General features: G+C 39.5%; 1 protein-coding gene across 1 annotated transcript; it reads left to right on the top strand.

Annotated features, from left to right (window-relative positions):
* Window positions 1-1,721: 1,721 nt before the first annotated feature.
* cotl1 (coactosin-like F-actin binding protein 1) lies at window positions 1,722-10,695 on the top strand. The gene is made up of 4 exons (XM_053318638.1): window positions 1,722-2,118; window positions 3,019-3,101; window positions 8,538-8,695; window positions 10,557-10,695. Exons 1-4 carry the CDS (start codon window positions 2,042-2,044, stop codon window positions 10,665-10,667), a joined length of 429 nt encoding a protein of 142 aa, XP_053174613.1. The 5' UTR covers window positions 1,722-2,041; the 3' UTR covers window positions 10,668-10,695.
* The last annotated feature ends 13,172 nt before the right edge of the window (window positions 10,696-23,867 follow it).

Consider the following 23,867-nt stretch of genomic DNA (forward strand, 5'->3'; position numbering starts at 1 on the left):
TTATAACATGTAACATGAGAGCTAATTACTGTAACATAGTGCATGTTGCTTCTGACCTGACTGTGTCAATCGGATACATGGATGTACATCTTAGGAACATTACACATGACAAGACATAATCATATTAAGAGCTGTTCACTGGTGATCATCCTTTTCTCTTTTTCTCTTTACCAACTCTTTTCTGTTTTATGGTTTGGTAACAAAGATGTGTTGATCTGACATACCAATAAAGCAGCCTGCAAATTGAAAAAGAGAGGAAGAGGGATAAAAGTCATTAAATAATTGAATAGCAATTGAGGGTCTGAGGGCTGTTGGTTGTTAGACCACCAGGTGGCAGGATGATGCAGCAACAGACAAGACAGAAAGACAGAGCTTAGGCTGAGGGGGTGGTGGTCGTCTTCTTGGGCCTCCAAAGTGTCAGTCATCCTCAGAGAGCCGGTGAAACTCGATGGATTCAAGAATCCCAGGAGAAACGGAGACCTCACATCTGTGCTTTGTGCTTGTTGCATTGACCACCTCAGTCCGCTACCTCATCAACGAACTTTACGCTGGACACCATGCAGCCTACATGCAACCCCGGGCCCCTGGCTGATAGATACTGTATTGTACAGTGTAGCTGTGTATGGTTTGGACCGCATTTAAAGTGTGATGTATACTAGTTTTGTGTTGTATAGGCCCACATTAAAAAGCATGTTATAATGAACAGCACACTACACAGTTGTAAAGTACTGTATTGTACTATACTGCCTATTGTGTCTAAGCGCTTGTATTTGTTCATATAAAAGACACCAAGTGGCTCCCTGCAACAAATTCAAATGAAATAAAATACAATTAAGGTATTAATAAGGTACTATGTCAAGTTAAATAATTGAGTAAAAGTAAAACCGGAAGTTGTCCGATTTGCCTTCAGAATAAAAAGATATAACGTAACCCGTGTCGCTGCGAAATAATAAAGTTTCATGTATTTTCTGGCGTGCCAAAGCAAAACAGTTGTACTTCTAGCAATAAATGATGCAACAGATTTGTTGCACCATAAAATGCATCTTGTGTTTTTTCTCTTTTGACCTTGGTGGTTGATAAATTTACATTTTGAGATGTTGCCTTCTGTTGTTTCCTGGTTTATGCCAGAGGACAATTTGGATGAAATGACAAAACCTACCCAAATCAGCAAAACTGACATCTCCACCTCTCACCTCTGCATTTTCTTGCTTTTTCTTCCAGTATATAAAGGAACAGAAAAAAAATTGATAACCAGTCGATGTAATCTTTAGCACAGTGAGGATCCCATCTGATGCTGACAAATAGTTTTGTAGTTTTGTGGGATGTTGTTTGTATAAGCTAAGTTGTTTCCTGATGAAAACTGAGAGTGGTCGATGTGGGAAGAGGTATGAACCTGGGGCACATATGGTCGGGGGCAATATTCTACAGTGGTCCCACAACAGCACTGATTAAACTCTTAAAACAGGGATTATTTATGTGTTTTATCTCCCTGGCAAACATACCACTGACATGACATTTTTACACAAAATTTGATAAGAAATAACAACATTACAATACTGTTTTCTAACTCAATATGGATTTACAGTAAAGCTGCTGCAGCTTGTCTTTTCTACTGAAAGTCCCGACAGGAAACAGTACATATGTTGTCGTTGCCTTCACATCGGCCCTAACACCATTGACCAATTTGCAGGGAGGAGGTAAATCCAGCGTCTGGGGGACTTCTCTGTCTGTCTACTGGCAACCTGATTGACTGACACCACCAACGCCCATAAAGTGGAAATATACAGGAAATGAAACAAGCTGCTAGAAGAAGAGCCGTCTTTTTCCGTTAAGCCCGACCGGTTCAATTGTTCCAGTGCGGTGGTCGTGATTTTGGAGTGAAGCCTATTGTATAACTTCACCTCTATAGTTTTAGTCCTCTGATGAATCAAATCAACTGTATAAGTTAGCTGCTTTATCACTGTGTAGCTAACTAACTCATCCCTGCTTTGGACTTGAAACAACGTTGACTTCGACTATCTGACTCCTGTGCATCCGAAAAATGGCAACCCAGATCGATAAAGAGGCTTGCAGAGAGGCTTACAACCAAGTCAGAGACGATGGCACGGACGTCAATTGGTGAGTGTGCGGACATGGTTTTATATCCAAACTCCTTTAAAAAAGCAGACTATTTTATACCGTGCTGCAAATTGCATACATTTCAATTGGTTGCACGTATAATCCAGGACCTCATCTAAGTATTTACTTATCATTATTCACGTCGGCAATAATATAATCCACCAAACAAGATCTTTTCCCGATATATTTTCAGATGGAAATGTAATACGCACGGTGTGTTACCGCCCACTGTGCAGGTTTTTCGGTGGAGATGGGTGCGAATTGAGCCGTGGACCGTTTATTAAAAATGTAAAATTTATTAATGTGATCACCGTTTGACGGGACTGATACATGCCGAATAGACCATCGGTACCTTGGCACACAGAAAATATATTGAAATGTATGTTGTGCCATTCAAACTTTAGCACTTATGCATGGTAACCTTAAATTGATAGATTTTTAAAAGGAGTTCGACCTCCTTTCTCTGAGTAGGCGCGAGAATTGCACATAATGGGGATCGCCTGCAAGGGAGACCTTAGCGGATTGTTTCACATTTAATGGGATTCCGGTGCATGTGCTTATAATAATATCGTCTAATGTACATGCAGAGTCCTCCCCTCTGGTCTGGGCTGATCTGTATTCTGGTTGTTCGGCGGTCACACACTGCACTGTTATGAGGCCCAGCAGGGCATAAGTAATTTCCTTTGTCCTGTATTCAGAGAGGATAACGTTATAGTAGTGACACTTCCACATGGCTGACACGCAGCTGCCACCTTGCATGGGCGTCTTAGGCATTTTGTGCACTGCCTCCTTTTGCAAAATGGATCTGATATGCACATAATGCTACTGTTGTTGATCAGCAGATCATAAGGATGGGAAATACATGGGTTGATAACGCAATGTGTATTCTGCATCTTCCAGGGCTGTGTTTAAATATGAAGGCTCTATGATCGTGCCTGGAGGACAAGGGACCGACTATGAGGACTTCAAAAGGATGTGCACAGGTAAAGAGCAGATTTGATTCTAAACGGACCCATCACCCAAGCTCTTATTAGTCTAAGAGTGTAATGAATGGAAAAACTTCTTTCCTTCTGCTAACTAGTCCAGATTATGTGGCGTGCATGTGGCCTGTGTGCTCCTTCTCAGGCCGGGTTAAACAGTCTGTATGGCATGTGGCTTGACTTGGCAGGACACTAATCTTTTAAGACTCTGTGCTCCGTCACCCATTGGCTTTGAGCCCTGTAGCTACACTGTCACAGCACTTAACACTATATGCATTGCATTGCATAATCACCCCCACAATATCTCATCAGTGGTTTTTACAAGGTGAAAAAATTAAGGTCAGCCTTTTGTACAACGGTGCAAATTTGTCCCCTGGATGAGCAGGATGAGCAGGATGGGAAGATGGGACGTCTACTTTGAATATGAGATTTCTTTTTTCACCAGTCCCTTCAAACAATGCCTCAGGATAAAAATAGAAAACATTCCTTCTTAAGTATCTACACACAGCCAAATAAAAGTAATACTCAGATATGAACTTGTTTCCCTCTTGCCTGATATTGTTTTATGTATGTGCACGTGTGTCTCTTTTAATGAAGTTGTAGAATGATCAAATAAAATAACTTGCTAACTATTGGCTGGATGTCTATAAAGGGAAAAAAGTCACACTCAGATCTTAGTTCCTCTAGAAAGCATCTGCTCATTTGGGTGTGGCTGTTTCTGATGCTTGCTCTTGTTGTCTTTAAAGCTCACGGCCTTAGGGCTGCACTCCTTTCCCCCCCCTTCCTGATATTTCAGAGCTCACATTCCTGTGTTGAAATAACTCGTATATCACCGAGCTTTACAACAACTCAGCTGGTGTGTTTGTAGTTGCTTCCTGTTCAAAGATGACACTTATCAGTTTTGTTTTTCCTTATTTAGCATTGAAGTTGTAACTGCAGAAACCCCCATCTGAGTGTGATGCAGGCTGATCGTTACTGTGAGCTGAGATGAGTAGGACTCCTGTTGAATATTGATCTTAAACTTATCCAGTTTCAGGTTGCAAAAGTAGTTTGCACAACCTGGATCAATGCAAGATACTGCATGCAGGGGAATTGTCCCACTATGTCCTATGTCCCACCTTAAGTAATTTACCACCTCAGCTTTAAAACTTGATTCTTCTGACTAAATAACCAAGTGATTTAGTCAGTTGCATAAATTATTCAATGTAGTTTAACAACTATGCCTCTCAGCTGAAGTGGAAATCAGTCCTCAATGTTACCTGATGGAAGGATTTTTCGCACTAATAAATGTCTAGATTTTTAACAATGGTAATGGCACAGTTGTATGGATGAGTCAGTCAGTCCTTCACTGTTGCTAATGTCTTTGCTGAACCCCCCACAAGCAAGTCAACATTTTTAGTTCAGACTGAAATATCTTGATAATTACTGAATGGAGTGCTATTAAATTTGGTAAAGACATTCGTAGTGCCCATGTGCAATGTCTTTACAACTGTTGAATGTATTGCTAAGAAATTATTTTTAGATATTCTAGATCTCCAAGAGGATGAATCCCAATCAATGAATGCCCTGATTTTTAGTCTAGCATCACCAGCAGGTTGTTTTTTCCCTTATCCTGTGAAATATCCTAACATCTACTGGATGGATTGGTACATTAGATTCAGACAGTCATGGTTCCCAGATGATTTAACGTCATCTGGGAATCATTGTCTTCAAAGGACCTTTCATCTAGTCCCACCAGCCGGTTGATTTAGACTAAAATACCTCAGCTTAGTGGTCTCTATAGGCATCAATGCTCAGTACATCATAATCAATAATCTAAAGTTTCTGGGCAGAGCAAAACAATTCCATAGTTTAGTTTTTTTGTGCTAGGGTGGCGCAAGTCTAAAGGGTTCATCTTGTGGGTAGTATGAATGTGTGATCTACCTGTTGGATTTAATATCTTTTTCTATCTGGAAATGTTGGCCTATTGGTGGTGCTAAAGGAAAGGAAAGAAGGTTCATCTTCCGGGGAACATGAATCCAAATCCAAAATCATTCAGTAAATTCCATTGAAATTCAGTCTTTATCTCTCACCTTGGACTAAAGTGTTGGTCAAACTAAACTAGGTTTAGGTTTGAGGGTTTTTTTGACGTCTCATTTTTTCTCACAAGAACAGAAGTACTTCTCAGCTTTTGATAAATGGCGATAGAAACACATTTTGGACAGTACCAAATAGTGTAGAGTATTGATATCATCCTTGGGGAAGATCCACGCTAAATGAAATGGCCAACCTTCTGACATCACCACCCTCAGGCCCTGCTGCTAGACCAAAGCTGGATTCAGTTAACACGCTGGTAACACCACTCCTCACCAAACCCACCCAACATCGTCCATAGGGGAGGCGGCTCCAGTTTCCAGACTGTGTCGCAGTGGGACTGAATGAGCGTGGGCTGAAGGAGCTTACACAGGAAGATACGGGTGTCGGCTGCCAACCTTTTGCTGTGTTGAAACAAAGTCAATTTATGCAGAAAGACCTCACCCCCAACAAGACTCACTTAGTCTTTTTTGCTGTATCATCATTGTGGTAGTTTCAGTGCAGTTTTCTCTGCAGCAGGGGGGGGGGAGGCTGGCTGCAGAGTCAGCATCGCTTTAAAGGGAAGACAAACCAGGAAGAATGTGGCAGAGGGAGGAAGTGGGGGGTGTGGGCAAGCTCCAGGTTGGGGTGATGGTATTTGTCACGTTATCTGAATGCTACTGGTTCCACTCTAGTATCTATCCTAAAACGGTTTTAAAGACAGAGTAGACCAGGGCCTCATTCATTAATAAGTCACTAAATCACTATACATCAGTACTGTTTAAGTGATGAGGTGATTCACCTTGAGTTAATCAGTTCAATCAGGTGACTATGTGTGTATGGCTTCAGGCAGGGTCCTTTTGCGGCAGCACTGATAAGACTCTTTACAGTGGCTGCTCCTGTTAAAGTGCAGCCAGTCTGATGTGAGAGCATTGCTGCTGAGGCTCTGCCAGGGAAGTCTTTATCAGCTGCTTCAACAGGTACATAAAGATTACCCAGGTCATGCTGTAAAACAGTCCTCGTGAAATTTAGTCAAATCAGCTGACGTTTTACCATGTTACCTAAATCTGCATGTTACCACCATAACCAGAATTTAAAATTTAAATTAATATCATAAAACAAATAAATGTCCTGCTGAGTGTTCAAGTTTCTTTAAAAAAGGCTAGCTTGTTGTTAGCATATCCCCAACTGTTTTTTGGTAAGCTCCTCAGAAACCATTTCTTCTAATTTGAATTGGTGCATTACCTTAATTACCACTTAATTATTTCACTGTTAATCAATTAAAGGAGCACTCCACTGAAGTAACACTTCAATTTCAGTCTGATGACATGTGAAAACTGTTTTGTAACGTCTTCTATGGCTCTTGAGTCGACGTGTCAACTCAAATTTTACCTCCTGCTCAGCTCATAGACTTAACAACTTTACATTTGGATGACGTCTCAGAGAAGATAACCCTTATGATGCCATAGTGATGTCATCAGGGTTATTGCAGAAAGCCTGCAGAGAGTTTGAAATAATCGGGTGTTTAACAGGCAGGTTAGGTAAACTGAAAGATGCCATTGAGTTGTATTATGGGAAGTATAGCTACAGCACTTGAGCTTTGTGGAAGTGAGTTGTTCAGTCATGGGAGTTCCCCTTATTTACTCAATGAAACGCCAGAAAATAGTAGAAAATGGCTAGATCCCAAAGTGACTTCAGCTTCGCTTTGTTTTTGTGCAACCCACTTTCCGAAAAGTGTTCGAGTCAAAATGACATAAAAGAGATACAATTCTCATGTTTGAGAAGCTGGAACCAATGAAGCTTGATAAATGACTTCAATTTCTGTCTGTTGATGAATCAATTGACTTATCAAGTGAAAACAAGTTAACCATGGTTAATACTATTACTATCCACTTCCAACCTTACATTCAGTGAACTGCACACAGCATGCTCATGTTTCCCACACAGATGTAGCAGATGTGTGATGCTGTGGTGTCTCAGTCAGTTAGGACTGCATTTAGAGCCATGTTACATAAAATACTGTCTAGTGAAGCTTTAAAGCAGTGACAGTGAACATTTTTGGCTGTCAGTCAGTGGTGCACTGCAGTGATTCTGGAGCAGGAAGGCTGACTTTTGATCTATCAGTCAAGAAAACACTTGTTGGCATCTGCAAAAGTCTTTACATGGAGACTTTGTATGTTTTTAACACATTTAACCCTCTGTGTTTCTTACGCTGTTCGTCAGCTGAGCTGTTCTGTTAACGCCTTGGGGGTAGTTTTGTCCTTTGGTTAATAGTTGCACACTTAGACACAGACAGGAACATCTGGAGCATTATAATGAGTCCTGCTCATGTTATTGTTACATGATGACACCGTACTGCCTGCAGGCATAGCAGACAAGACAGTCTGAGTAAATGTGTTAGAAGAAGTGGTGACAGAAATACTGTGGGTGTGAAATGGGTCATTGATTAGCAAAGCAAAGTAAAAATGACACAGTATAGAGCTGTATGAAGATAAAAATGAAGTGGAAAAAGGTGAATACAAAGTAGGTAAGTAAGTGTGTGGTTGGAATGTTTCAGGCTACAACACTAGTCTGGCCCCCAAATGTTTTTGCCTTGTCAGCCTTGAAATCAAGCTGTGTCTACTGTAGAGTGATGTTCCCTTTGTTATGCTGATTTAGTCCCCATGAGGTAAAACTCAGAAGAAATGTTCCTTATTGTTCCTACTCTCTTCTTCTGTTGTCAGACTATTTGTTTGCCTGTATGCATTCAGACCACCAACAACAGTGGCAGGCGTGGTCACTGGGAGCTCTGTGACACAACTGCAAGGCTCACAGAACATTTGACTCATTTAGTGTATTGACCTGAATACTTCCTCATAGATTTTTTTTGTGACACACACTGAAACACACAGAATGCTGCTGTTACCAATTCAAGACACTTTACAACATTCAACATTTCTGAGGACCCATCATGGTGTTCATTTTGAATTAAATGGATGTTTACCCTAGTTAGCTAAGTTATCAGTGATCCCCATTAGATGCTTTCAATGCCTGCTGAGTCACCGGCAGCTCCTGGACACTCAGTGCTGTGCTACAGTGAAGAGAGTGTCTAGTCTAGCCATTAGCTGTATCTCTTTCATCTCTCAAGGGTCCAGACTGTCAAAACTTACAGCAATGAGTAGTCATGTAACCTCTTTACTCCATATGTTACTCTATGATTCAAATCATGACAATTTTTTTTTTTTTTGGTAATTACAATTTTGACTGAATCAATACAAAAGTCAAAACAAACACCAGGATATCTATACCAATTTCTTACCAATCAGAGTGTTTCTATAAAGGTTACAACCTAAGCTGCCAAATACTGATATTCTGTCCCGACTCAGTCTTTTCCATCTTTTTCATCAGATGACGCTCGTCTGTTCGCCTTCGTCCGGATCACGACGGGGGACGCCATGAGCAAACGAGCCAAGTTCACCCTCATCACCTGGATCGGCGAGAACATCAGCGGGCTGCAGCGGGCTAAGATCAGCACCGACAAGGCTCTGGTCAAAGAGATCGTGCAGGTCAGAGACTGTGTGGTGTCGCATGTGTGGGGATAGAAGCAATTAAATTTAATGATTGCCATCATGAGAGTTAATTAGAACGGAGCTGGAATGCCCCTGTGGGGAGAGTGGATAGTTGCAGGGGTGATGTAGTGACAGGAGGCTATATACAGTTTAAAACAACAAAGTGAACTCTAGATGATATGAAGATAAAATGTGTTGGTGGGCAAAATAAGCAACAGAACATACAGAGAACATACATAGCAGAATGTTCACATATGTTAACCCTCTTTTTGTCTTCCTTTCCACCATGCAACTTTTGTCCTCCAGGGTCATAATTGACCCGGTCTGGTTTGAGTGTTTATAAAGCATACAGTAAAAAATATCACCCAATTCTGTGTTAGATCTTTTCAGACAATTTTATTCCAATGTGTTACCCCAGGTTTTACACATATTTTTTGGAAATTATGGTCAATAGGCCTAATTTAATTATACCTTTATTTTTTAGTTAAGGCTTGTTTGTCTTCCCGAGTCAAAATAGACCCAAGGACAACAGGAGGGTTAAAGCAGCACTAATCAATATTAACATATCAATAATGAAAAAAGAAGTTGTGTAATGTGAAAGGTGTCTCTAATAGTGATGAAAGCACAGAAAATGATGAGAAAATTTGTGTCAGGTTTTTCGGCTCATTGTTAGTTTTGGTTCACTCCCACAGCTCTCAAGCAACTGTAAACTACCTGTTTAGCACCAAACAGCAGACAGACACAGTTAGCAACTAGCTGGTGAATATCAGTGGAGCATTTAGTAATTAAACTATCAAGTTTTCGGTTCCAGAACAGCTCATCAGAGTTTGTTCACTCTGAGTTGAGGCGTGTGCGAGTGAGAGCAGGAAAAATGTTTACCAGACTTACATGATGATAAAGTGGAATCTGACTGTGTATCAGGCTGCAGCTATATTACATTTTAAATATATTTGCTCAGCTTTAATCTGATGGGACGCAAAACACACGAGGCAGCAACTGAAGATGAGAATATAGTTGAATATATCAAATATATAGATCAAAGACATAGAGACATTACCGTAAGCTCTCAGTCTGATGCAGTCATAATGTGTTTGGTGGTTTGCACTTGAAAAGGCGTCAACGTTCAATAAAAGTATAGACATCTATTTGTATCTCAGCTCAATAGCACTCAGTGATTTTGTTCCATCACTGCACATTAGTCATCTATCTATAGACGGTCCTTGAGCAGCCTACCTGAACTACTGTACAACCAGGACATAGATTCTGACAGAGAGTGAACCTCAGCTTTGATAATCATTTTGATATGAACTTAATGAATAAGGAAATTAAACTCTGCGAGAGGGAGGAGACAAATAGAAACTCAGGGTTTGCTTCACAGAATATCACCAGTTTTCACTAAACCTGCTCTCTGGAATACAGCCCAGTTATTTCTCCTTCTCAAGTGATGGCAGAAACCAAAGCAAAGCTAAAAGGAGAGTCGATATTGGACATTTTTATCTTATTTATTTTGAATACTGCATTATTTACCTCCTTATTTTTTAACGTGCAGTTGTCTTCTTACCATCTCTACTCTTGGCTCTCGATGATCATCAAATGACAATCAGTGCAGTAGTAATAGACACTATCAGCTGCAATCTGATCAGTATCAAGACTTATATGAATATGGTTTTGACAGTTGATAAAATTGACTATTGACAGCTGTTAAGCATCAAAAGTGGGCATTAAATGTCAGGTCAGGTTCTCAGTCTTGTATACTGTGCTTTTTAGTTCCAGATCAAATACTTTACTGATGCAGATGCCTTTTACCTTTTTGGTTCACACTTGTCTTCAGTTCTACCTTTTTATTTATTCTCTACAGAACTTTGCCAAGGAGTTCATGCTCAGCGAGCCAAGGGAACTGGATGAGGACTACCTCCGCACAGAGCTGAAGAAGGCAGGCGGAGCCAACTACGACGCTCAGGCCGAGTAGAGACGTGCCACAGTCCACTGGAAGGGTGGGGCTGTGGGTGGGGTTGGGTCGGGTGGGATGGGATGGTATAAGTGGGGGTGGGGAGTGTTGGGGCAGGGCTGCTACCTCTTGGGGAGAGGACAAAGCAGGATGGAGAGGATGCTTGACAAGAGGGACATCCATAGGCTACATAAAACACACACATTTTACTTTCAAGGTGAGACGCAGGCTCGGCAAAGAGGCCTCAAGGGGAACAATTTGTGTATTCAAAAGAATGTAAGTACTCACACACAAAGTAGAGGTGCACCAGGTGCAATATGTAGAAACAGAAGTGTTCCAAGTACTAACCAAACACTGCTCTTATTGACTAATAGTGGATTATAAAAAAACAATAGATTCTCTCATTCACCACTTTTAGCAGCTCATTATTGGACTCTCAGCAGCTTACTCAAATGTTATCTGATAATAACAGGAGGTATTTGGGATGTTGACTGGCACAGATTTCAGTAGACCTGTAAAACGATAACGTCTATATTAGGGTGCTTATATACTCAATATTAACATAGTGTATGCATTTGTGTATTTATAAGAAAAAAAGTACTCAAGGAATAGTTTGATGTTTTGGGAAATAAACTTATTTGTTGGCTTGCTTAGAGTTAGATGAGAAGATCAATACCACTCCCATGTCTCTGAATGTGTAGCAGGAGCTAGCAGACAGTAAGCTTAGCCTAGCATAAACACTGGAAACAGAGGGCAACATTTAGCCTGGCTCTGTCCAAAGGTAAAAATATATGCCTAGCAGCACCTCTAAAGCTCACAAATGAACATGTCTAACTTTAACATGAAAGCTTGTTGGTTCAATCGCTTTGAAAGAGCTAATAAGTTCATTTTTTACCTTATGTCAGAGCTGGACTAGCTGTTGCCCTGTTTCTAGTCTTTATGCCAAGCTAAGCTAACTGTCTGTTAGCAGCAGCCTTATATTGAATGGGCGGCCACAAGAATAATAGCAATCTTCTCACCTATCTACTATCGACAAGACAAAGAAGTGTTTTTCCTCAAATGTCGAAATAGCGAGATAGCCATCACACTCACAAACTGCCTCTAGAGTAATCAACTGCTTATGTGGATGAAAAAGCTTTGGACACAATCATTCATCAACAAATACTGTTTAAATAATTCACATTATGTAATCAAGTAGTTAATGTTGTCCAGCAGTCTCCATCTCGATCAGGCAGGAATGCAGTTTAACTCGCTGGTTAAGTAGCTCCCTGATCAGGCTCTCCATGATTAGGAGCTCTACCCTGAGCCCAGAGCAGCTCAGGATCCGTCACCTTATCTGCAGAAAACACACTCTCTCAAATGAATAACCCACGACTGTGTTTCAGACACTGCCTTGGACGTCTGACAACCAGCAGCTGTAATCCTGCAATTACAGGAGGCAAGCTGTTAGTTCACTTTATTAAAACTACATCACTGTTCAGTTTGGTGCAATGGAAGTCGGAGACCTGTACTGTATTTTGAAACATTCAATAAAGGTGGTAATCATGAGACATAAAGAAAGAAAAGGTTATGATATGATATTAACTTACATTGGTCAGACCAGATTTGAGATAGACAGGCGTGATCACTATGAGCAGTTTCCACCATATATATAAGCATTCATAAAGGTCACAGCCAGCCTCCTCTCCTCTCCTGCCCTTTGCCCTCTCCCCAGTCAGCTCATGGTTGGTTATTTACTGTGCTGTGCATCGTCATCTCACGCTCATCCTCATCTCAGCCAGTATGAAGTTACTGTACATCGAGGCTTCAGCACTGTTTGTTAGGAATAATTCTGTGAAACGAGGGTGTGAAAAATTGAAAGGTTACACTGCGAAATGATGGTCGGGGATCATGTTGTAAAAGTCATCGGGGTCAAAATCTCATTTTGAAGTGAAAGCCTTTACTTGCAGGCATGTGTTTAACACCAGAACATGCTCTTAGTCATGATACACTGTACCTCCAGCAGGAAAAGATCTCTGTTTTCTAACTATTTCCTTGACGATGATTGGTGGTGTTCTTTGAGTAAGCTTGAGTCAAACCACTAAATACACATTTAGTGACCTCTTCATCTCTAGCCAGACAGCTGTGTTTGGATTACAGCTTCAAAGTCAAGCATTACATCTTGCTCTGACACCGACTATAGTTCATCTTCCTGACTTTTTTTGCTGTGGATCCCTTTTTAACTCGAGTCCAAATGTGGTTTTTATTTCCAGAGCCGGGACAGAACTGAATAAGGGTAAACAGGCTGAGACTCTTACAGAATGCTTTCTGCTTGTAGATAGGGTGGCACAGAAATACAATACAGAGAAAACATCTAATATATTGATCCCTGAACATAAATCAGCAGCAGCAGCACTTGTTGAGAAGTTTTGAACGTTCCACAAAATCTCAAATGATTTTTAAAAAATAGAGATCTTTTCTTCTGGTGTCTCATCTCATGATTTACCACTTTAAAAGGTATCCAAGCATACTTTAACCTACTGTGTTTGACTGCCTTAGTCTCCCATGGAGAGAGGGGCATCATGGGAGCTTGTGGACACTACACTGTGATTGGTTATCCTCCTCACATGGGGAGGAGCCATTTCTCGGTTGTAGCATCTCTTTTTATTTGCTTTCAACCTCCCCTTACCCCCTGCAAAAAAAGTGAAAAAATATTATGTTTTTTCTTTTTCTTGTACTTTTTTTGTTTTTGAGATGAATTTTATTTTCTCTGAAGAGTTTTACCTTTTGATTTTATTTTTAAGAGCATTGTTACCTTGGACATTGGTGGAAGAGATTTTCAAAAAATAATGCAAAAAAAAAGAAAAAGAAAACAGAATGGGCACAAGATCAGTCATTTCAAAATAAAAATTGATGTTTTTTCCAAAACCCACTTCTTGATGTGTCTTTTGTGTGTCTCTGAAGTTTACATTGTTGACTAAAAGTGTATGTTGGTAAGGACTTAAAACTACCAATAGAACTTGAGTTGTGCCTAAAGTCTCCTTCTTATCTTCTAGTACACGTCTCGTCCTGCACCTCGGCTTGTTGAACAAACTAAACAAACACCCACCAGGGAAAAGTGCACCGCTAACGTCAGTTTGCAGGATAGATAGCTAATCAGTTAGTCAGCTGTAGCACATTAAACATTGAAGAACATAGCTGCAGATGACGCTTTGGTCAGTTAAGATCAGAAATGTCTAAACTATTCCATAAAGGGTTCATGTGGCTGCAGGTTTTCATTCCAACCAAGCAGGAACACACCAGGCTCAACTCATTTAATCAACTGATCTCAGTCCCGGAATAAAAACCTGCAGGCACACAACCCTCCTTCTCCCTTAAAACATGCACTAATGAGAACAATAACTTTGCGCCCTCCATGAATATAAAATAAATAAATGTTAAAATTGGATATGATGCTGCCATAAACCTCTAATTAAAGGTTGTTACTGTACAAAGAAATGGCCTGCCATCTCTTTTTGTTAGTGGTGTAAGATGAGGTAATGGGAGCCTTTTGCCACTATTGGATTCAAGGTCCACACTGCAACCGTCTCTGGGAGCTTGGGGGACTCCCAGGGGTTTCCATGGTCACCGCTGTAACCGCCATGCTTACCCAGTCAGCAGCAGTCGGGGAAAGAAGACAAAATGTTCTAGTGGCCTAGTCATAACTATCCCTGTGCCTCTTTTTGTTTTGCATTTCTGCCTCTTTATTGGATGGTGGGCAATGAGGAGGCAGTGGGAGAGAGATGGTACCACATGCAATAGTCTGCTGTGCTTGTACCTCTGTTCTACCTTACAATTCCTCTGGATCTAAACCTGTTATTTTGTAAGACTTCAATAAACTAAAACATCACTTATTAAATGTTAGGCATTTCAAAGACAATGCTATTAGGTAACTTATTAATGATCAGGAGCTGTAATACTGTTTCAAACTGTGTTTATACAATCTCTCTTCCTCTCTGGACTCAGATAGTACAGTAAGTGATCAGATAAGTTGCACTCAGAGTGTTTTCTTTCACTGGCACATACTTAAATACTTATTATCTACGCTGCTATTTACAGGATGGGAAATACATTACTGATAAGCATGCTACCATTGAACACTGCTTGCTAATGACTTAATCCACAGTGAGTTGGCATCTTGCACTCTTTCATTATGTTGTGGCTAGGCGTGGTAAGTAGCATGTCCACAGAAGTCAGTGGACAGTTAGCCGAATAATCAAAGGCTAGACACTGATTTCCAATCAAGAGGACTAATTTAAGTGTTCTCTTGTTGCTGTGCTGGGTTTTCAATATGAGTGACGGCTGCCAGTCCATATCAGGTTAGTCAATGGTTTCCAGCTGTTCAAACCCACACACACCATCAGTACGTGTCTGGTTTGTGTGTATGTGTGTGTGTCATAATGTTACAGCTGTCAGATGAACAGATTAATGGTTTGTCCACATGACTCAGCCACTTATCAAACATGACTTCTGCTTAGTGTGTGTCTGAGAGGCTGGCTGGGTGGTTGCAGTGATCTGTAGGGGTACTAATAGCAGGTTGTATAATGACAGAGCTCTGGTATCACTCACTTTGGCTTTAAGTAAACTGCTAGGAAGTGAGTAGTAGGATGTAGTTTAAGCTCATGTTACAGTGTGTGGATGTGTGTATGTGTGTGGGAGTTCAGGCTTTGTTGGAACAGGTTTGACAGTGTTGTTAAGGGCCATATTAATGAGGTTCACGCCTTCACATATATTCTATTGTATTTTTGTGTGTGTTAATATCAGTTTGGAGCACACAGGGGATAATGTGATCATTTACTTCACCCCTTTTATTATTTTTTTATTTTGTATACCCTGGTTCCCAAGAATGAGGAACTTATAAATGTCAACACCCGCCCACTTTTACACACAATACTTAGAATTTTGAAATTGCTTACTTGATTTTTTTTTTTTTTTTTTTTTACAGGAAATTTTCATCTGGGAAATTGCCAGGAAACCGGATTTGTATTGGCATTATACTCACTTCTTCAAACAAAGAAGTAAATGTGGCAGAGTTGAAATACCTGTCACAACTAGTTCAAATAAGTAGCTGCATCTCAGTTTATTACAAAGAGTATGACACAGTTCATATGGATGTAGTCAGAGATATGACATAGACACTTGTCATCCCTTGGATGTTGAAAGCAGATCAATAAAAAACACGGGTCAAAAGTTTGATAATTAATAGTATGTTAAAAACCACAGAAAAGGTTTTAGAAGGCTGACATCAGCATACCCCCCCCCCCCCCCAACACACACACACACACCAATGCTTTAAATTTAACTCCACACAACCACCACTTACAAATTAAAAGACCAGTGGTGATTACCCTCCTACTCACTGCACATCAATCAGTCAGTGAGGAGGAGGATAGAGAGAAAGAGAAAGAGAAAGAGACAGAGAGAGAGAGAGAGAGAGAGAGAGAGAGAGAGAGAGAGCGAGAGGTGCAGTATGTCTGAGGGGCATTTGAGGATAAGAGGGGGAAGGCTAAGAATCCCAGCCCCAATTTAATACCAAGACAAACACTGCTAACTCTATGAGGACCACCAGAAATATCTCAGTGGTACTCCCTTACCCAGCTGGACTGTCAAAACATCAAGAGTCTCAGAGTCTTAATCGAGTTTTCATAATTTCTGTTTTTATGTCCATATTTAGCTTTTTTTCTTTTTTTGTTCTCCATTTAAAACATCACAAATAACAACAAACAGTTCTTGTAAATTCTGCATGGACAGCTTTGTTTCATTACACTGTTTTCAAATTGTGGCAGTGACATCTTTTTTAAGATCCTTGTAACTCGATCAGAACTCAGCCAGGGATCATCATAAGGATAGTGTAACTTCCAGGGACTTCTACCTGAATAATTGAACGTAGGACTCTGGGCCCAGGAGGCTTGTAAAGGATATCAGACACACATTACACCTCCTGATATTTGACTTTCTGTCCCCAAAATTTCAATGCATAATTGAAAATAATCACAGTTAAGTTTAAATCAATAGGTCTTTATTAGGCGCTATAACAAAATCAGGGAGACTTAGACATTTTAAAATGTACTTAATTACATATTATAGCAAGTTGTAGAAAGTTCTTACTCCTGCTTTTTTTCTTGCACTCTTTTAATCAATTATTCGTGAATATCTTATTTAAATATGGGCTCAAATAAGGGTCAAGGGTCAAGGTTTGTTCAAGATCCAATCCAGACATGTTTTAAGACATAAAAATACTCTGCTTGGAACAATAATGTGTGTCTGATATGGTTTTTTCCACAAAAGAAATATAATTATCACATTCAAATCCTTAATTCCTAATAAAATTCAGAAACTATAAATATGCAAATACATTTCATTTCAGAAGTTTAACAGCTGGAGACATGATGTCCATTTCAGTGTTTGTGCAATGGAGGCTTCAGGTTTCTACATAATTCTTTTTTAAATATGAATATTGAACCGCAATTGGCTTCCAATAGTTATGATGTCACAAATCCCTTAAAAACGGACTTTCAGTGACAGGGAAACGGTCTACTTTTATCAGATGAATGTGAAAACAGCCTTCTAGTGTCAAACACTGCTCATACATCACTCTGCACAGGATGTTGAAGAGAACAATATCCAACTATAGGTTGAGTGGAGGGAGTTTTAATTCTGTCATCATCTGTCTCAGTGTGGCCTTTACCCAGTCTGTTTTTGTGTGCCAGTGTGTGCCGAAGTGAGAGAGAGAGAGAGAGAGAGAGAGAGAGAGAGAGAGAGACAGAGAGAGAGAGAGAGAGAGAGAGAGAGGAGAGAGAGAGAGAGAGAGAGAGAGAAGGGAGAGAGAGAGAGAGAGAGAGAGAGAGAGAGAGAGAGAGAGAGAGAGAGAGATTAGCATACAGGACCTGTAGGAGTGTCCAAACAAGGATTTTGCAGATCAGTTCCTGCAGCGCAATACCACTCAGATCCTTCCTGCATTCTTCTGACCTCCTCAACACAGCAGCATATTTTACAGCCCACAGCAAGTCATGTGCTCTCTGTGCATGTGTGTGTGTGTGTGTGTGTGTGTGTGTGTGTGAGAGAGAGAGAGAGAGAGAGAGGAGAGAGAGAGAGAGAGAGAGAGAGAGAGAGAGAAAAGCAAGAATTGTCTTCCAGTGTTAGCAAATATTTGTGTGATGATGCTCTTCTATTTTATCTATATAAGAATCAAAGTCCCTTCAGAGTGAGGATGACGATAAAATGTAGACCTTTAGGGTTAAGATTAGGATGAACTATAGATTGGTTGAAAGTAGACATGTACTGTAGTGATCAGATAAAGGCTGAAGTTTGGAGGCAGCTCCTGAACGAAAGGCGTAACAACAGGAAACACTGCTTCAAGTGTTTGTGTCCCTCTCCAGTTTAAACATCTCTATCTCACCACTCTGTCTTTTTCCATCTGTGAAAGGCTGAAAAACATTACGTCAGTTCTAATTCACACTCATAGATACACAACATTAGACATTTCATTTAGAATGACAAATAAAGGCCTTTCAAACTTTGTCAGTTGGCTCCTTTCACTTCCAATATGCAACTCCATCACTGCTGTTTGACTAATTCAGAGTTTGGTTAGTCACAGCTCAGCGGGGACCTAAATCCAAACGGACCAGCGTGCTCCGAGTCATCTGTATGCGAGCAAATTATGTTGAACCAAGCCTTCACTTTAGGAATGAGCTCATAACGTCTCCCGTGTGTTGTGGGGGGGGGGGGGGGGGGGGGGGGGGGGGGGGGGGGGGGGGTGGGTGTCTTCCTTCAATGAGTTCATCTACTCAAGAAAGGACATTTTTCCCATGTCTTCTGCAATAGCTCATAACGATGTTTTTACACAAGTCATTGTTCTAGCTTGCCTGTTATAAAATTAATAATTAACAAAGGTAACTATTAAGAGCAGCATATTTTGGATAGAACTATTTGTGTTAACATTGCATGATGTTTTATGACCTGTGTAATAGATTCATGAATGTATTGAAAGCTGCTATAATCCAATTTTTTATAATGATCCTATTAGGAAGGAGAGGTGTGTCACTGGGACCTGAATAAAGTGGACCATACTGTATTGTGTTGCGTTGCTTTGCATTGCAGTGTGCTGTGATCAGCCAGGTTTATTTTCTTTCCTGGCCTTCCTTCACCTCTCTGTCTTAGTTACACCGACTCGATTCCTGACACTCAATCCACTTATAGACGTTTCAGTCATTGTACAGATTAACATGCATGTGCATCTTTACTGTGACCTGGCAGTTTGTTTGTTTTATTTTATTTTGTTCTGTCTTGTTGTCTATTTTATTGTATTGTGAAAAGGTAAAATTCATAAATAAAATGTATTTTTTTTCTATGAATTTAAAATGACTGTAATATACAGTAGCAATATAAACTTATACTGTAAATATTGTTATGAGTTTACTCAACAAATTACAAGTTATTATGTTGTATCACTGTGGGATACACCTAATCACTATAGACAAAAAGAAGGATGTCATCACTATGTAGCCTATGCATGAAGATGCAAAAAAAAGAAAAAAAAGACAAACCCTGGAGAACTTTGCTCTGACTATGCAGTTCCCCTCAGTTTTTAGGAGCCCTCTAGTGTCTCTTTGCTCATTGTTTTTGGTCTTCCAGCTGGCAGCTTCTCTCTCACAGCTCTCATTAACCTGATTTCAGAAGTAGTAGGCAACTGTTTTCCAACAGAAAACAGATACATTGAACAGTAAGCAGATGAACATAGTGGAGCATTTGCTAAAGAGACCGATACTTTTCCAATAGTGTGGATGGAGAGCAGCATGGCTCAAAGGAGAGTGAATACTGCATTTACATACAAGCAAGTAGAAATAAACATGGCTCCAAATGATTGCTACAGTGTGTACTGAATGTGTAAACAAGTAACTGCTAAGAAGTTGTGGTTAGGTCAAGTACTGGTTCACAATTTTTTCAAGTATGTGCTTTCAATGTAAGTGATGGGGCTATATTAGCTTCAGATAAACTTTTAAATACATTTTTACACAGAAGGAAGACTGTGGATTTTGTCCCCCATCATATATTATGAAGGGACATTCTAATGGATTATAGCAAGAACTTTACAGTATTTCAATGTTTATATGTGGTATTTCACTGTGATATAATAACAATAGTCTGAATATATATTGGGGAGGTGTCGGGAGCCTCACTGAGCCTTTTGAGTGACCGAAGTAGGAGAGTGACACAGTAAGAGACTGAGAGATAATGGTTGGCGTTGGGGAGAAAGGGGAGGAAGAGGGGGAGGGGGGCTTGGAAATTGAAATTTGCGCGACTGAGCAGAGCAAATAGGGGTGGGAGGTGGGGTGGGTGTCTTTTCAGATTCTTCCAGGCCATGTGAATAGGGGAAGACAGAGTGACAGAGAGGGAATTTGAGTGTGAATGGGTCGCTTCTCAGAGCTCCTGTGTGCCAGAGCTACACAGTGTTGGCACAGAGATGCCATTGTCAGAGACTAACGAGCTGAGGGCCACTTCATTCTCCCACCCCAAATGAGCATCTGTTTACTGAGTTTACTGAGTGCATTTACACTCTAAATGCAAGCTGACAGTGGGGCTTCATACCAACGATAGATAATGAGGATCGTGACAGTTTAAATGATGACATCTTTATTGGAAAGTATGTTTGTGGTTTTCTATTACTACAAATCCCTTTAAAACACTTAAGCACTAAAACACTTAATACAGTCCAACAAGTTAAAACTTCTGGTCTTGGCAGTCACAACTTCCAGATTCCCAAGAACAGGATGCGGTATGTTTAATTAACCACTGATGACAGCACCAGCTAAGCTAGGCTCTACCTATTATCTTCAGTGCAGCGTCTATTTACAATAAAACTAAAATTGTACACTAAATTGCCTGTATTCATTTTCATCTATGCATATTTATTGATGTTTTTGTGTGTGGCAAAATAGGCGCCACAGGTAGGGGTGGCTGGGGACAATTGTAACTACTTGAAATACACTAGTCATCTTTTGAACTAAGAGAGATATATATGTGCTTTAATTAATAATAGAATTGCTAATCAGGAAAAAGCTATAAGAAAAAATGTAAGAAAACTTCTATGCTTCTGTTCTTTCAGACTCATCATTTTTGACAATGGCTTTGCCAATTTGGGGTCATAGTATCAAACTGAAACTAAGTTGAAGTCCTTATCTGCGTCTGTATGTGAGGAAGTTGAAATTTGCAGCTCACTTCCTGTTCCAAAGGTTATTTCAGAGACAGCTGACCCATGTGCACTCAGCAAAGGAAGTAATGCAAGAAAGAGACAAGTCAGTTTTATCTTGTGTGGTTGCATTTGTGATGTTTTCCTCTGATCCAGAGTCACTGATGAAGGTCAGATAAACTGTACAGACTCTAGTTGTAGAGAGCGGTTAAGTTAGATTTCAAGCAAGTGGAAGATAAAAACAGTAAGAGAGTGTTAAATGAAAAGAAAAAAACATATTTTCTAAACATATCTTCTCACTCACTGAGCTGAAATCTGACAGCATTCAGTTTTCTGTCTGTGACCAGTTTCTGTTTTTTTTATAGGATGCACAGATATCAGCTGTATCATAAATCACACTGTTTTGTAATATAGTATTGTACTGACTATTATTCTTTCATTATATAATATAATATAATATCATGTTAGCTCATGTATCATACTGTTAAATGATATTATATTATATTACATATCTTCGTGTATAATATTGTTTGTATTGTACCACACTATATTGTATCACATTGTATCGCACTGTATCATATTGCTTTTATACCGTATTGTATTGGCATAATGTTATATGTTAACAGGTCATTTGTAGTATTGTGCATATAATGTTATTGTATTGTTATTTATGCAAATATATGGTACTATATTCTCTTGTATCATATCTTATCATATAATACTGGTTGTATCCTACTATTGTATTCAAATGTCAAAGTGTCCTTGGTAAGACATATTGCACCTTGCATGAGCTACATTGTCGTGCCATAACTCATGATGCCATTAGTGTGGGAGCGTGTGTGTGTAGATGGTTGAATGGGAGGCACAGATGGATTTGAATAAAAGCTACATAAGTGCATTCTATGCTAGCATACAGTTTATTTTATTGTGCATATCACAGTGTTATTGTTGAGTTATTTATGCACTATTTTGTGTTATTGTGTGGTATTGTATCCTGTTGTGATGCCTGCCATTTTGACTAGGTCCCTCTGATAAGAGAGATCACGAATTTCAAAATACATCCTGGTTAAATTAAATTTAAGAAAATATATGTTATTGATTTTTATTTATCATAAATATATTATTATGTTGTAATGCATTGCATCATATTACATTATATGCAATTGTATGATATCTAATTTCTTCCATTGAAAACAACTATGGATGTAGATAATCAGAACTACCAGAGATGGTGTTTGCAGAAGATCTACATCCATAACACTCAAGCTTTTAAAGAAGAAACTTGTGATCAATAACTTCAAATGCTGCCATAAAATCTAGGAGTTCTTCTCATATAATTTTGTTGTCCAGATCTCGATACCAGTTTATTATTTGAGAGGGATTATGGTATTTGATCAAATACTGCTTCCTCAAAGATCTTAATGAATGCTGGTAACAAACTTATTGGATGACTATTAGGGGCCACTAAATGATGTTTTTCTATCTTTGGGCAGTGGAATACCTTTGTGACAGTACGTGAAATACTGGGTCTGCAATATGGCCTTTAGCCATTCAAATCAGTTTAGTATGTATATTATCAAACCCTGTTTCCTTTGCAACATTCCCATGAGACATAGCACTGTACAACCAATGGTGCTGTACAAGTTTCCTATCATGTTTTCAATAATTGGTTGAAACTTTTCTAGAAATACTTCTAGTGCTTCATCTCATGCTTTTTCATTGTATTGTATTCTTAATGTATTATTGTGTGCATTGTGTATGTGTGTATACAGTAGATAATATGTACCATATAGTCTGTCACACAGTCTTCTTGTGGGTGTCACATGTCTGTGTCACACTACCATCAGCCTGCACAACAGCTCCACTCAACCTCATCTCAATATACCTTCAGGCAACACATATCTTCTTTCCTCCTTTCCTCTTTTCTACAGTTTCCCTTTAGTCTGTCTTTGTCAGACTAAAGCAATTCTTACATAATTCTGCTGTCTGACCCACTTTCTTCTTCATCTTTCCCTTTCTATTCATCCCTTACTCCCTCCTTTGCTCTAGTTGCTAATAGACTGCGCACATCTATTTCCTGGATTCTTCTCTTATTTTAATTAAACCATAACTCTCTGTTCTGCATGGATCAGTGACACCCAGTAAAATAGTTAGTCATTTATTGAACCTACCCTGTTGGCACATTATACTGTCTCTGTACCCATAGAGGTTATAGTGAAAGGTCAACTGCTTCTGCGCATAGACCTTTATAATAAAAATGAAAGTGGCTCTGCATGTTAATGGCACTGTGAATGACTCCAAGACCACTTCTTGTAATATCAATTTAAATCAAGCCATGGGTTAGCTATTTGGGCAATTAGGCACTGATCTGTAAATTATGGCTAAATGTCACATGACAATTGACAGGAAATAGGAAGATGCCAAAGCAACGGAGCATTTTAGTGTATTAGAATTTCACTGTAGACCTGATAGTAACTGATTTGATCAACCTTCTCCAAATCCGTGTAGCAGAAATTTCCTCAAAGTGGATATTTACAGTCAAGGAACAGTCACTTTACCCTTCTAACCACCAAAATTACTCCACACTCTGCAAGTGATGGAAAGTAACTAAGTCAAGGTACTTGCATGTAACATTACATTTTATGTTACACCACTACATTTCAGAGGAAAATATTCATGTAGCAGTTATAGTAACTAGCTACTTTTCAGATCACTACTTCATACATTCATTGTTGTTTTGCTACTTTTAAAGATGTCAGTACCTCTTCTCAACTGTAAAAATATTCAATTACAACTGAAAGTCCTGCATTCATAATTTTACTTTAGTGGAAGAACAAAAGTATTAACAAAATAGTAACAAAATATTAGTAATTGTATAGTCATTGGGCAGTAAGGCCCATGTTAGTGTTAAAGTATTACCCATTAGATTATTATAACTGATGCATTAATGTGTAAATAGCACTTCAGCATAGTTGAGTTGAGTCTCATTTTTCACTGATTTACATACTGGTGGG

This window comes from Scomber japonicus, chromosome 5 (genome assembly GCF_027409825.1).
Source record: "Scomber japonicus isolate fScoJap1 chromosome 5, fScoJap1.pri, whole genome shotgun sequence".
NCBI classification, from domain to species: Eukaryota; Metazoa; Chordata; class Actinopteri; order Scombriformes; family Scombridae; genus Scomber; species Scomber japonicus.